The 15,849-nt window shown below is 41.5% G+C and overlaps 1 protein-coding gene across 3 annotated transcripts; it reads right to left on the reverse strand.

Annotated features, from left to right (window-relative positions):
- Nucleotides 1-1,995: 1,995 nt before the first annotated feature.
- Nucleotides 1,996-12,992, reverse strand: PSPH (phosphoserine phosphatase). Of its 3 annotated transcripts, XM_009885145.1 has the most exons (7): nt 12,886-12,992; nt 12,443-12,553; nt 7,012-7,170; nt 6,182-6,316; nt 4,439-4,584; nt 3,516-3,664; nt 1,996-2,183 (listed from the first exon to the last, which is right to left on the reverse strand). In XM_009885145.1, exons 3-7 carry the CDS (start codon nt 7,149-7,151, stop codon nt 2,073-2,075), a joined length of 681 nt encoding a protein of 226 aa, XP_009883447.1. In that variant the 5' UTR covers nt 7,152-7,170; nt 12,443-12,553; nt 12,886-12,992; the 3' UTR covers nt 1,996-2,072. The 3 variants fall into 3 exon arrangements, with proteins under 3 accessions (XP_009883447.1, XP_009883446.1, XP_009883445.1); XM_009885144.1 differs by lacking the exon at nt 12,886-12,992 and having other exon boundaries at nt 12,443-12,708; XM_009885143.1 differs by lacking the exons at nt 12,443-12,553; nt 12,886-12,992 and having other exon boundaries at nt 7,012-7,336.
- Between the last annotated feature and the right edge of the window lie 2,857 nt (nt 12,993-15,849).

Here is a 15,849-nt window from a genome sequence, read left to right on the forward strand (position 1 = left end):
AAAGAGTTTATACTTGTTCTACTCATGCAGTCTTGCCTAAACAAAAGCATGATTGTACATGAGCTGCCCTTGGAGCTGGCTGAGCTTTTTCTCAGAAGAATTTAAAAGAGATCATGTTTAATACCCCCAGAAGAGTTCTGGTGAGCAGCCTGCCAGCTATTATCTGCCTTGGCTTTTGTGAAGGTGTTTAAACTCTGTACGCAGATATTCAGTATAGCTGTTTATATGTCTGCCTTTCTCTAAAAAGCCATCAGAGCTTTGGGTTTGGATTTGTTTTCTTTTAACCATTCTACTTGTGTTTAAATGCTGTTGTAACTTCAAGCAATTATTGCCTCTTTTTTTTTTTTGCCAAATGTTAGATGGCATCACTGAGAGCTGTCATTCATCACTCTCTGGGGCTTTGCTAATGTCTTTTGCCCCTATATCCTTGCTGATGATGTCACAAAATGGACAGAACCAGTACTTGTTTCAGTTGGTGGTGATGCTTAAACAATTGGACAGGAGCTGTCTTACTGCACCTTGATTTAATCTTATTTAAGGAAATCTAGTGCAATTTGTGAAAACTTGTAATTATCTTGTGGAGAAAGTGTAAGGTTTTGGAAGGCAGGCACGTCACTTCTTTCTCTGCCTATCTACGAAATACGTGGTGCGATGAACGAGAATTAGCACACTCAGCCTAATCTTTACTTTCCAGAAAAATACTGGCACTATTTGTAAGCACCCAGAAGATAAGAGCCTGCATAGCTTTTTTTACCAGGACAAATCATGTCATATCAACCCATGCTTCTCCTGTGGATTACGTGGATGGGAGGAAGCGGAAGATGTGACATACGTTTTGACATTAGTAAAGCTTTTCACGTTACCAGAGATGAGATTCTTTTAAGTCAGAGAAATAAAAGTACCATGATGTGTTGGCAAAGCTGGTTAAAAAGACAGAAGCGTTGTCAGGAGCTTGCTGACAAAAAGGCAGCATTTATCAAGTGTGTTCTGTGTAAGGACCCTCTTGGATGAGACTCACCCTCTTGGTGAGACAGCAGCCACAAAAGACAAATCCTTCAGAAACTAGAGTTCGTTAGCTGGAGCTCGGAGAAGCACTTACTTAGAACAGGTTAGACTTATTTTTAGCACAGACAGTTTAAGGGTGGTTGATCCACACTTGAGGCAGAGGAAGAGACTAGGTAAGATTCACAGTATTTTCTTCATCAGTAGACCCTTTTTTTAAAGGTTGATGGATTAGTTTCCATCCAGTTATATGTTGATGGGGGTGGATTGTTAAATAAATAAAACAGTTAAGTAAACAGTGTGACCATTTCACAAAACCACCGTTTTGGAGTTTAGTTTAAAGTATTTTAATGAAGTATGGGAACCACTATATCACTCGCCTTAAAATACGCTTCTTGGACACTGATGAATACTGTATATCTCAGCTTTGCATGCATCTCACGGCTTTCAGACTACAGGCTGAGTAACAGTGATTTTGAGTAACAGATGACATCTCAGGTTCTCCTGTAGCCATATTTTAATGAAATCAGAGATACTTATGTTTTCTACATATCTGTTCACTGTTTAACCTAGTTCTGGGATTCTTTGGAAAGGAAAGTACTTGCCATACTGTTTACCTTTTAGACTATATTATTGTTATTTATCAGTATTATTATTGATTAGACAAACTTCTTGTTTGTGGCCCCCTTCTTCTATCGCCACCCAAAATAAGTAGAGATACTAGCTTTGATGATTCTGAAACAATAGATATGCAATATCGACCAGGGGCAAACACATTAAGGTATTTTTAACTTACTGATAATTTCCTACCTTTGGTCTTCACTTCTGAGTGAATAATCAACTGACTTCTTCCACCTTGGAAAAGATGTTTAAAAAATCTTATCATTTTCATTACAAAATATTTGAGTAGAATGGTGCCATGTGCAACACAAGTTTCAGGCCAGAGATGACGGTACCCAACACCCAGAATCATTAAAAAATCCAGAACACAACTTTTGCAAACAAATATACGTTTAATTGCATTGTATAACGGATTTATAGTTGTTAAATATATTATTTTACTGTATAATTTATCGTTCTTCCAGTTCCTTTAGCAGTTCATCAAAGTGAGTAATGTACCATTTAGCCTTCTCCTTTACTTGCTTTCTGATGACATTCCCTCCAAATCCAATGAAGCAGTCCTGGCAAAACAGAAGGAATGGGTACATATATTATTGTGGTCCCATGTAAGGAATAGAACTTCTCAGCAATTAAGTTAGGTTTTAAGATTGGATTTTAAAATGACAATATTCCTCCATGCCTCGTCCTCTATTTTACTTTGCATGCTCATTTTTCAAATTTGTTAACAAGAACTTCAATAACATTTAAGTTTGCATCACGTTGGTTATTAGAGTCTTTTTCCAATAGGAAAGTTGTGTTTTGGTGTCTCGTAACTTCAAGATTGTTCAGATCTGAGATTTTACTGAAAATCTGATGTAAGTGTGATGCAACATAAAGCCTTCATATGCAAGAATGAGTTAACATTCCAATGTGCATGCAGCATCTCACAATTATTCCTATACTGCTTATCTTCACTCTGTTTACCTCATTTGATAGATACCAAAAGTAAACATTAACCATGTCTTTAATCATTAACCAGGAACAGTCATCATTTCTGCATCTCAGAAAACCATCTGCAGTGAAAGTGCAGTGTTTAAAATTTCCACTGCTGCTTTTTTGGCTTTCAGTAGAAAGCATTGAGCAAATACTAGGCTGCTTTGGTCGTGCGCGTATTTAACAGTAAGGGACCAACTGTCCTAACGCACATCAGCAGTAGCTCAGAGGTTGTTCTGTGCATTTCCACACACTGGGATATCTGTCTCTCAGCATTGGCAAAGAATGGGTATTGCGGTGCCTTTTATGTAGGGAAAGGCACTAAACGAGAGATGGTATTAAGATCTCTCCTCTGTTAAATGACCATTTATCGAAGCTGTCTTTATATTCATTTTTTTATTATTTCATTCTGCCACGGCTGCTATCTTGAAAGGTATCAACACCATACAGTGAGATGAACCCTCTGAGCAGGCCAGTATCAGGTAAACGTGCACCAGATCTGTGCCAGACCTTCATGGTAAGCACCACTAATCAGTGTTCAGAACAGGATCTTGGTAGAGTAAGACCTCTGCACAGAAGCAAGCACTTACCGTGGGGACACAGAGGGGAAAGGCAGACGTGATGATAGCAGCTTGATTTGAGACAGGTTGCTGGACTGTTAAACAGCCCTGCTGGACCCAGCCAGCACCCTGGCCTAGAGGGTGACACTCTTACTGAGATCGTGTGAACTGGAAGAAATCAACCATTGCATGATTTTCTAGAGGAAAACTACCTACACAGATCTCTCTCAGGCTGTGGGAAGTGCTAAACATCTTCCCTGAAGTCCTATAAAGAACTCAAACCACACTTTTTTTTTTTTTTTTCTCCTCCCAAAGGATTTGCTCAAGAAGTATTTAGAATTTCAGTTCTTTAATACTTACAGCAGGGGGACAGGCTTCCATGTCTGTAGCTCCATCACCAATCATAACTACTTTCTTGAAGTGGAACTGTTCCTTCAGATGAGTAATAACCTTTCCTTTCCCCCCCGATTCAGCTGTTGGTTGTGTTTCATCAAATCCTGCATATTCCCCTACAACACAGTGAAAGGACAAGTTAGACACATAGCATATTTTCTTGTAAATAAAGAAAGATACATGCCTATGGTCTTTACTTCAGAAAACACCTAATTATGTGCAGTCCTGTGAGCCTCACAATATCAGCATCCCAAAAACGTAATTAAAAGCTAAGTGTGAAAACTAGGATTTTACCCAAGTTTCAGTGGGGACATTTTCAAAGAGCTGAAGTGCTATGACTCTATGTAGTGTTACAAATCCATTTCCAGTCACTCTGGTCCAGTCATTCTGGTGTAAACATCTCAAAAGCAGCATCCAGCATGATGTATAGACAGTGTATGAAACACTGAGTAAAAAAACAACCTCACTAACTACAGTTCTGCTTGATTACACTAGCTTAAAGTCCAGAGCAGCTCTGCCAAAGCACATCGGTCTCCATACATGCCTCAAAGTCTCTGAAAGTGAAGTTTGCCTCTGAAAGTAGGTAAGTGTAATAACCTCTTTTAACTTGAAGGAGCAAGAGAAAATGAAATTGTGCTGTCAGCAACTGTAACGTGTTTTACCTTTGGCACAGCTTGCAATTAAAAAGTAACTACAGCTCTATTTCATATATCTGGAAAATTACCTGAACTCATGTTTTTGGTAAGGTCTTGCAATTTTCCTACTTGGAGCTAGCTGGATTGGTAACAAGGTCAGGTAGGCTGGACAGTATCTGTAGCCCAATAGCTGACAGTTGGAACCAAAAAAGTGGCATTAATTAGCAGAGAAAAGAGACTTTAAGGGAATCTCACCGTTAAAGTAAAACTTCAGCCTGTTGGCAAAGACGTTTGCTGTTGGGATGTTCAGCTGCAAGGCCACGTGCTCTACGATGCTCTGAAACCCCCCAGAGACCAAGAAGACCTGGACCCCTCGTTGATGAAGCCTGCTCACCAGCTCCCTGAGAAGAAAAAGCAGTGATCAAGTGTGAGTGCCTGGCAGCATCTAGGGGTAACAAGAAAGTTAAAATACATCTTTCCTAAACAATCCTGCCCGTACTTTGTGTTATTCCAGTTTAGTTAGGATGTGCGCTGCTTCCCAGCTCCATCCATCGCTGCTGCCCAAAGCTTTTCATTCTTTCCCTTGCAAGTTTGTGCAAACACCTTGCTTGAAAAGTGCTGAACAAAACCATCACATCTAGAGACAAACAGGTATGTAGTTGCTCAGAAAGAAGCACTCCCTAGAAATGTTTTCTTTACACTTTCATACTATTCAGATTAGTTCCCTTGAACAAATGTGAGCAGATCCAGTTCAGATTTTACTCTGAAGTAAAACAACAGCAATAAATGAATCTATAATGCAGAAAAAAGTAGGGAATGTGGGGGAAAGAAAGTCACTACACCAAAATGCAAAAGTGGGCTGAAAAGTGTGCAAAGTGCAAAAACATTTTCTAAGTCTAAGTTGGTTCCCCAGATGCTGGACATCAATGCCATCTTTAGAAGAGGGCACCAGCTACAGAAAGGGAATCAAGAAAATTAGTTGGTTTTGGACACAGTTGATGTCAACGGGGCTTGAAGGCAGTTAAAAGTTTGACTGGATTTGGCTCTGGAAGCAGGAAGATCAGCATGCAGCAATGCCGAGCATTAGAAGTGGTAGCAGTAACAGCAGAAATGCTAAATACTAAAAGGCAAAGTGGAAACTTAAAGCAGGCTACACAGAAAAGGAGGAATAAAGGGAAGGAATGAAAAGGAAAATCATGTGATTCTAAACAAGGAAACAATGTTCTCTTTGTAGTTACATCGAGCTATGCCTTCTCAGAAAAAGCCGAGCATGTGCTTCATTTCAAGGAGTAAATAGAAGCACAGTATCATCTAAAGCTACTGTATGTGCTAAAAATATTTTAGTCTTGGAGCTATGGCCAGATTTTGTAGTAAAGAAATTATTTTCAATTGTTTGAAACAATTTGAATAGGGAAAAAAAACCCTAAAACTTGTCAGTTTAAATAGTTAATGTTTATTCTAAAGCCAAAGATGAATTAATACAGAGATGTGTATGTCTTTTCCCTTAATGATTTTTTAATACTTTTTTAGGGACTTCAGTACAGAATGGGTGGCTCCAAGCTGAGTCCACGGGTGTGACTGCACACAGAACTGTAAGAGAGAGGTAATATAATTGCAGAACAGACCAAGCCAGTAGTTCATACTGGGTATTGAATCTTCTCCCAGTTCTATTATCCATCAAAAAACAGATGTGATTGAACAGATTATTTTCCATGTCTGTTTAATCCTCAAGCCAGAATTTGAGCTCACCAGCCAAAACGCCAGTTAATACCTAAGACTGTTTTCTTTTTACATGGATGGTTAGCCACTTGACATGGACTAAGGCTGTTATAAACTCCTGATACAAGCTTTGTACACAAACAACATGGAAATGGAGTAGGAAGGCAATCTAAACCAGCTATATGGTCTTGCAGCCTCACTAAGGTCACAGAATTTTGTTGATTTACACCATGTGCTTTTGGAAGACTTTTTTGTTAGATCATTTGAAATTCTTCTTACCTTATTCCTGGTGTTAGCTGAGGTGGGTTGTCAGATATTAATTTCTGCACTTGCTCGTAGGAGGGACGTATGAGACCTAGTCGTGCCGTTAAAGCAGCTTTGAATGTCACAGTGCCACCCATAGCTCTGCGGGTCCTAAATTGTGATCCAAAGAAAGCAAATCAGTGACACTTTAACAAGTTGAGGCTTCTCCTGAGAACAGTTAGTTAAAGAAGAATAACAAGGAACAAGGTAAGAGACTATAGAATCTAGGTTATACCATATATCTGTATGGTAACGGAGAAGATTGGTACACTGAAAAGACTGGTAGCAACCTCTGGTAGATCTCCACTGATCAGAGCTCTTGTGAGAACCAGTGAGGCAAAGGAAAACTGCTTCATTCCCTCTGTGAGTGCATCTGAGCCACAGGCACCAGTATTCCTAAACTACAGCTCAGTTGCCATTCTCTGAAAGTAACAGAAATTCTGCTATGAGCATCCACGGAAACAACATCAGCCTCAGAGAAGTGTTGAGAGAGTTGTCCCCTCTCCTCCATCCCATAATAAGGTTTGCTAGTGCTTAGCCAAGTTTAATGATGAAGGCTGATCTTGGTCTTGCAAAAAGATTTACATTAGAGAATTTATGTCGGTATAGTTTTGTTGAGTGGCTTCACAATTCCAAAAGAAGTTACTGCATTATGCATTAATTCCACTTATTATTCTCCAAATCCTTTTAAAACTGTAATAATCTCCTATGACACAGTTGGATTGTAAATTCATAGTCACAGATTAACCTTATCCATGCTTATTTTTTACTACTATTCCTATGAAGTAAACAGCAAATATACATACATTTCTGCAACGGCATCTCCGACTCCACAGAATTTCGCAAGCTCATCAATGCCTTCTTCCCTGATGACTGTACTGTCCACATCAAAGCATACTGCATCAGCATTGCGGAAGATTTCTTTCATCTCCAGGAGGGACGCCATCCTTTTAGGAACCTTCTTACTGTGAGGGGATAAGATAAAGTCTTTCTCTGAGTGACAGTACTGCACTCCGTCTTGAGCCATTGGTGCAAGCGATCTGGTTCTTGCGAGAAGGGACGAGCACAGCCTGGTAGCCAGCTTTTATGAAAGATGTGAGTGGTGGTGGAGGTCTGGCTCGGTTGCTGATTTGCTCTCTGCTGTTGCTGCCTATGATGTTCAATTTACGTTACAGGTGGGCCGTGGAGCTTTGGTCAGTTGCTGATTTGCTCTCTGCAGGCTCGGCCCATTGATGTTCACATGGGGTTCAAGGTTGTGATACTTGGCATTTGCTGAACCATCAGACTGCCAACTGCTGTGTGGGACTTGCAATTCTCTGTCTCATCTTGCCCTCACCGCTCAAATGGATCTCGATTTCTCATCAGACCCACTCTACTGTGTCAAATTAATTGCTCCAGGCAATAGTAAAAGACACCCAGCCCTTCAGGATTTTTGCCCTTTTTGGACAAACTTTGCACCCCCAGATACAAAAGACATCCAGTGATGATGGAGGAGATGATCACTATGTACATTGCTATGGAAAAGTACAGGAGCTGATCGGTACCAACATAGCTCACTGCCAGACAGGAGTCATCCAGGGATCACACATGGTAAACACCAGTCCTGTTTCCTGAGGTGACTTCTGTGCGCTCACTGAGAGATCACAGCTAAATATTTAGCGGTCAGAGCAGAAACAGGAACCTTTGGTTTTGTTCCCACAACTAATAACCATATGATGAATATTGGGATACAAAAGGCTTTACGAAAAATTACGATAATCACTGAAAAAAAAAAAAGTATAGAACACACACTCATCTGTTCATGTGAAGAGATCTCATCTCTTCGTATAGAAGAGAATAATCCTGTCCTTCATTGAAAGGTAAAGCCACCAAAGCTAAGCGGTGAAACCTGTTGTGAACAGCTAAGAGCCATATTTGTAAGAGAGAATCTCTGTTTAACAAACAGGTAGATCTGAAATAGCAAGAAACAGACAGAGCAAGTCACGTTAAAGGCAAAGCTATCCAAAGGCAGCCACGAAACAGTACTGTTTGAGAGGGTCGTTCGAGCTATTCTTGAGTTTTTTGGTGTGAGTACACTACTATAGTAACCAAAGTGGGTTCATGGCTTTGGCCCAAGGCTGAGAAGGTGACACAGTAGCTTCCTCAGTGCTCATCTGCATGGCAGGTGTGAGTGAGAATGGGAGAGCAAGTATCACTCAGCCCATACTTCCCTCCTGTGCATTCGGTTTAGGTGTGGGAAGGCAGGACAGAGCCTGGGCTCAGCCTCCCCAGTGTGCCAGAAAGCAAAGGTGAGTGGGCATGCAGTAAAGTGGAGATATTCCAGAAAAGGGCTTTTACAAACTTTGTCTCTGGGAAGGGCGGAAACAAGGACTGAACCATAGTTTGACAGGTCTCTGCTCTTGGTGCATCAGAGCTGTTCCATGCATGGACATACTGTAAAACACTGGTCTGACCTTAGAAGCATCACTGAAGAATTACTTGCTGCTGACAGCACTTGTTTTTTTTATATTTTTCTATAAAGCCAGCACTGTACATACAAGAAATAGTCATAAGCCATCAGCACGGCACATAAGAGAAACCCATCTCTCTTAAGCGCCCATGGACATAAAAACTCCCCTCTGACACAGACTGGTTCTGAGCTAAGACTTGGCAGTGGGTGGACAGGTGACACGTGAATTCCAAGTTTACTTTGCTTTAGCCTTGACTTGACATTGGCTCCACAGTACTGTGTTTGGATTTTCAGGGGAAGATTTTGATTTTTTGAGCAGGAGGGCTTTGACTTAGGGCATGCCTTGACAGCCATTTTCCAGATATATTTGTGCTGTGGAATTAAAAAAAAAAAAAAAACAAAACCAAACCACTAACATTTTTTAAATGGCAGGATGTTATTTTTTTCCAGCGTACTGGAAATTATAGTCAACTGAAAATTCAGCCATGGGTTTGGTGCCAATTTTAAAGATTTGCTCTACTGGACAAACTTGTTGCATCACTGTGGCGTGACATTTGCGTCACGGTGTTCCAACGCCGATTCCTTATTATGCAAAGCCATCACATTGCCTCATGCTAACCTGAGGCTGCACTGCAACATTACCACATTATGATGCAATGGCACTGTGTGGGGACACCATGCTGTGATGTGATTTCTTGGGGAAAACCTGAAATGTGTTTCTGGGTACAAAATTTTAATCTCTCTGAGAAAAATGGTATCACTAGAAACATTGGGAGCAGGAAGAAAGAGACATTAATTTTTCCTTCTCTCTGGTATCCACATTTCCCATACTCCTTTCCCTTCTGGATGCTCTTTACAATGACAAGACCACCACTGAAGTGGACTTTGCACTTTAATGCACAGATAGACAAGTTAGAGGAAGAATTACCAGTTGCAGAGCCATGGTTGGAATTAACCCTGTCCTCTCTTTGTTCCATACAATAACTCTTTCAAAAAAGTTTCAAAAGCTGTGGTTTATAGTGCCTAAAAATAACAAGTTGGAAGGGAAGAATTGCATTTTGAAATGCATAAACCATCAGTAGTTCCTGATCTCCCTCGGCCTGTGACCTGCTAAAATCTTTCCACTTTCTGCTATAGCTGGGCACTGAGTCCTGGAAAACACAGGCCTGGTTTTGGCTAATGTGTCCTCACACACATTGGAGAACTTGCGATGAACTGTAAAGTAGGGAAGCTCATACAGGAGCAAAGAGGAGAGCCTACGAAGGAAGCTTCAGCTATTGCAGGGACAGAAAAATAAATTTTAGGAGTTAAAGATGGTTCACTTGGAGTGAAATAAGGTTCTTCTGCCCTTGTTGGCAGAGCTGCAGGGGTCACCATCAGCTCCAGAGGCTGGCAAATGCCATTCCAAGTGGTAACATGCCAGTTTCAGTAACTGGTGAAACTTTTTTCCCAGCCCTAAGGGTAGATGAGAGCATAAGGCAAAGTTATTAGTGATTGAGCAATGGGCAACAGGAGTGGGGGAAAATAGAAGCAGGAGAGGTTCTGCTCCCTTGTTTTTAACATTTTCACTGGGCGATCCTGGTGTGTCATCCACCAGGAAGTTGCCTAGAATTCACCTCCGAGCAAGTGCACATAGGAAATAAGGACAGACACAGTAGGTGTCGCTTGGAAACATAAGCAAAAAGAACTGAAGCTGTGTAAAACCTTTCTATGGACAAATCTCTTAACAGCTGTAGTAAGAGAACAGCGTTTTTTTATTCCAGAGTGGTATAGGCCTTTAGAGTTGGCAGAGATTAATTACTCTGAAATACAGGGCATCTGATTGCTTAAAGGCATCAATGTTTTAATGAGATAGTAAGAAAAAAGAAATTCCCATAGATAATGAGTTCTGTCTCCATATGAAAAATATGGGTAGAAAATCTCTGATATTTCTGCCATTATATTTCAGATAGGTAATCTGTTCCTATCCTATTATTCGCATATTGGAAAAGCATCCAAGCGGCAAGCATTCAACAGGTCTGATAGTAAAACATTGGGGAAAAAAAGTTGAAAAGAAGAAAATGGGGAAGAGAAGAAACAATGGGCAAAGAAGTGACTAGAGAAGACATAAGAATAAAGTGACAGAGGGAGAGAGGTAGAGTGGAACTTGAGATAAAGATGGAGAAAAAAGAAATCAAAGGAAAAGTGGAATTCCCATGAGATCTCCTTGTCTCCAGCCTATGAAGTACTTCATTAGCCTGTTTGGAAAAAAAAAATGGCATTTCCACAAGAAATAATTGTGTTTTGTAACAGAGAGGGTGGAGTCAGAGAAGCAAGCACAGGAATTATGTAAAACCACATGTCAAAGGAAAACAACTGAAATCTTTTCTGTTTGCTGACCCTTCAAAGAAGGGCACTTGCCACACTGAAAAACTGAAACATCCACAGTATCTGCTACATATAATGCAAAAGGAACAAATAAATGGGACTCAAAACTTCAGGTGTTCTGGGACTGGTAAATTTTGACAAGCTCTTGATGAGATCTCGATGAGATCTCAAAATCCTCACTGTGACTAGACTTCACTTGTTATCATATTCCAGCTTACAGAAGTGCTGCCATGCTGCTACTTTGCATTATGTTCACATTTATTGCTGTGAAAAAACAAAGATTAAGTGAATCTTAATGAAATATCACCCAAAATATCTTTTGAAACGGATGACTCAAGAATATCCTGCAGTTTGCAAGCAGTCTCTGCTGTTTCTGATTCACTTCCCAATTAACAAGGTGAGAGTGAGCACTTTACCAGGATACTCTGAGATACATTTCCACAGCAGAGTAACACTGCATGTTCAATGCAGTGAAATTAACAGAAATGCAACCATATTAAACTGTTTCCGTTTTACTGAAGGGAAACTATTGCTTATAGTAAGGGATTTGGAGAAAATAGTTCTGAAAACTTTTCTCAGGACCTGTTCCCACTACAGGACTGGTCCTGCTTTTGTAAGACTGTTCACTGGAGTGTTTCCATGGTATTAGTTTAAAGAAACCACTTAATCCTCATTGTTTCTAGCCCTCTGTCTGTAAAATGGGAATAATATAGCGATACAGCTTTTCTATGCTAAGGTTTAATTCTCCATATTAGCAATATGTTTTGAAAGCTTTACAGGAAAGGGGATACATTTAAGCAGATTAGTTATATTTAAGCAAATTGTGACCGTTGTTTATATCCCTGCAAGTACTACTCTCTAAAAGTTCAACCCATCCATACATAATTGTGAGTTTCTATGGGTTTCAATGTGAGAATAGAAAGATCCAGTCCTTAACCTCACTAAGCTTGCTTCACATTTCCGGGGTTTCTGTTCAGGTTTTAAAGGTAGTAACACAAACCTGTAGGCAAGTCGAGAGATGAGTTGTATGCAGCTCTACACTAATACCTGAACAGCAGTGCCTAACAGTGAATTTATTTAAGCACCTTTTAAAAAGTAGTTGCAAAGTGGTCAAAGGAACCTGATGGATGTTGACATACACCTCCCAACTCTCCAATCCCCTCTTGCCTGTCCTGACAAAATGATGGTGCTCCCCCCCTGCATGATTGCATCATTCATTCACGCAGCTGTTATAAAACAAGCACCACGCCGCTGCTGCTGCTGCTGCTGCTGCTGCATCTTGCAGGGCAGTGCAGTCACAGCCCCAGCAGGAGAGATTCTTCATTTTCTATGCTAGAAAAACATGGTAAGTGTTATGGATCTGATACACCAAACGCCAACCCCTTCCAAACTGAGAGAAAAAAATGTTCCCAGTGACTTACAGTATTGTACTGGCCGTGGCTGTTGCTGCTGCTGCAAACCTCTTGGCTGCACAAGAAAAGTAGGGATCAGCTGAGACCTTCAGTCACATAAATACAACGGCACGGGCTGATCTGGAAGAAAGCCGCATTTTGTAAATCACTCTTTTATAATCTGCTGAGTAAGCCAGGCTGGATGTTTTTTTTAAATGGTTGCACACATGTAACCAGAGAAGTCCAGCTGTTTGCTGACAGGCGTAGGGGAGAGAGGTGTAACCTCGCCTGCGTCGGGGGAGGAGCCGCTCGGGCCCAGTTTGGGGCGCTCCCAGCTTGGGTAGGCATGGCTTGGCAGGGAGCAGACCCGGCACAAGAGGATGGGGAGCTCGCCCGCCCGACAGCCAGCCTGTGCCACAGGCTCGGGGAACAAGACGGGTCTTGGCAAACTCACCTCGCTCCATGCAGAGCGCCAGCGCAGGAGGGCGAGGGATGAGAGCCGAGGAGGGGCTCGGCCAGGCAGGAGTTTCTCTTGGCGTGAAATCGGAGGCGAGGCAGGGACACTGTTTTCTTTCACTGTGGGTGAGACAAAAGGTTTTGCGAGTTAAGATTGCAATACTGTATTTTGGCTTAAGCTGTTGCTTGGAGCATCACAGTGTGCAATGTTACACAAAAAATCAAATCAAAATTCATCAAAAGCTATGAAGGCAAAGTTAAAACTTCTGCTTATGAGAAGGCTCTGTTTTGTTTCCCCAAATGTAATGTTGTCAAATGCAATGGAAAAATTGCAAAACCTGTCTGTGCTCATGTTTTGGCATCCAGTAGAAGAGCTTCCCTCAGACATGACCATGGATGTTGGTTAGGAAACGGGAGGCTGCCAACCCGGGACTGTGAAGCGGGTTGTTTGGTTCAAGGTCAAGAAAGCCAGATTTAGCTGATTTAGCTTCTTTCATTCACTTGTGATAGGAGTCTTATGACTGCTGTCTGTCTTGAAAGACTGTTCTGCACCACTGGACGCACCAGTCACATTCTATGCATGATCTCTTTTGTAATTCTGGCAGCATTACCCCTCAAAATTACAGGCATTAATTAAAATCAACAGCCTGGTGTGCCTCTCCTCCCATTTCTTCCTTTATGCTTTTTCAGAAGTTCTCAGTACATTGCCATTTGTCAATGTGAGCATCTATTAGTAACTTCTTGTGTCAGGAAAAGCTGGTACCAAGACCCTTCACTGCAACACTGGTGACGTGGTTCACTGTTCAGTCTGGTCCTGTTTGTTAGTTTTATCGTGCCAGGACAGTATGTTTTTAAAACAGATTAAGAAATCATTTCTGTGAATAAGGTTAAATGAAAACAGATCTTGATAAAGATGAAAGAAAGCTGCTTTTACTGAGAATCTCAGAAGTTTTTTTGCCAAGATAAGCAGTGCATGATTTGACTAAGAGAATTGCTGCTGAATATTTCACGAAGGATATTCCCTTTATTTGGCTTCATTGTACTTCAGTTAAATATTTTGATTCTGATCTGGTGTAATTTGTTGTAAATCCGTTGATTTCAAAGGACAATTTAGGCCTAGTAAGCATCTGCCCTGTATTTTTACTATGCATTAAAAACAAATATGCAGAACAGTTCAACTGTTCTACAGCTAAGCCTGAAAAATGTAGAAAAGCTTGTCCTGATGTCTGAAAAATGCTGCAAAATGGGGATTTAATGTGAAAATGCTAATGAGAAATGTTACTACACCATAAAATAACTATCCGCAGCCATGTGATCCAGGAAAGAAACAGAGACTTCTGCCTGGAAGCTTTAAGAGGATGCTGAGCATTGAAAAGCACAGCTCACGTGGATGTGTGACTATCAATACAAGCACGGCAGCTCACTCTTGTATGCGACTATAAAACCTCTCCATTTGTAGAAAAAGCAGATATTATCTACATGAAGGACTAGAAGGTCTTTGAAAATGGCTTTCCGGTTTTTGTGGGGTTTGGTTTGGGGTTTTTTTGGTGTTGTTTTTTTGGTTGTTTGTTTTGGTTTTGGGTTTTTGTTTTTTTTTTTTTCAAAAAAAAAACCATCTAAAATTCAAACTGAAATTGCTAGGGTGATTGCTTTATTTTCTCATAGTAACAATTCCCCTCACAAACCTGAACCTGCTTGGGGAATGGCCATATCGCTGTTAGCAGCCAGCCCCACATGTTGCAGGTGTTTAGGGTGGATAATTCCTCTCTTTCCACAGGAAATCATTCATGAGGATCACAGAAAAGCAGCAAGGAAAATATAAAATACAACGGGTCTGCTGGTATGCGTATGGATTTGACAAGGCTGCCCTCTGCTGAGAACAGCTTGGAGAGAGGATCAACGCAAATAAAATGCAAACCAGAGAAGCAAGAATAGCAAAATATTTGTGTGTGACCCCTTGGCTACAGCATCTAGGGCAGAGCTGGGGATTCAGGTGTTTTAACCAGGTATCACATCTAGGTAACTCAAACGTCAGCACTGCACCTCTCAGGGCCGGGTTGGCATGTTTTGTTTTGTTATGGTTTTCAGCAGGCCTGTAGCATCCCTGCAAAAGTGAAGACTAAACATTAACAGGAATGTACCAGAGCCAATTATGAGATGCCAAGTGTAATTTCCTGCATTTTGCAATGTTTGATGTTTATTTCTGATGATTACAGTAACAGAACAGAAAGCCCAGCCACTATACTAAAAAATCAGCATTAAAATATTTCACAAGACACACGCGCTCATGTGGAACACCTAAAACTGCTTGGCCCGGATCTCCCTGGCGCACCTCTGCAGCCACCGGCCATGATTATTCTGGGGGTGGGCACCTTCCTCACGAAATAGTTGAATTAACGAGAGAGGGTTGTGTCGCGCCTGATATTGCCAGTTGCTCTGAAGTAGCAGATGGGTGTTTGGGGGGCACAAGCCGGGATGGGGCAACGTGGGAGCCAAAGTCGCTGCAATCTGTGCCCGCGGTGTGTCTTCTCAAACTCCTTCTCAAGGGACACCGTCAATATTCCTCTATTTGCAAGCCTAAAGACGCCAAGATGCATTGTTCGGCCTCAAGGACTGAGCCTTGACAGGCCACACTTCCAGCACCCACCACGGCAGCGTTGGCTTCAATAATATTGTGTGTTTTTCTTCCACAAACCTCAAAGGAACCCTCTGTGTGGCCTTGGGACACATCATCCCCCATGCTTAGAAAGCCTTGAGCAGGCTCCAGGCCCAGGAATGGCCTGGCCTCTTGGGGCTGCACTGTGGTGGCCCTGCAGGCCCTGTCAGTGGCCACGCCAACGGCCTGGCAGCCCACACGGCTGCTTCTGTATTAAAACGAGTTTCGCTTAACCTCAACTCTAAATTTTTTTAACCGAAGAACCCTTTCGATTATTAATCCGGCCCGCTTAACCATTAATCCCACCGATCGTAATGGTAAATCA

Source organism: Charadrius vociferus, unplaced genomic scaffold (assembly GCF_000708025.1).
Source record: "Charadrius vociferus isolate BGI_N301 unplaced genomic scaffold, ASM70802v2 scaffold54, whole genome shotgun sequence".
NCBI lineage: Eukaryota > Metazoa > Chordata > Aves > Charadriiformes > Charadriidae > Charadrius > Charadrius vociferus.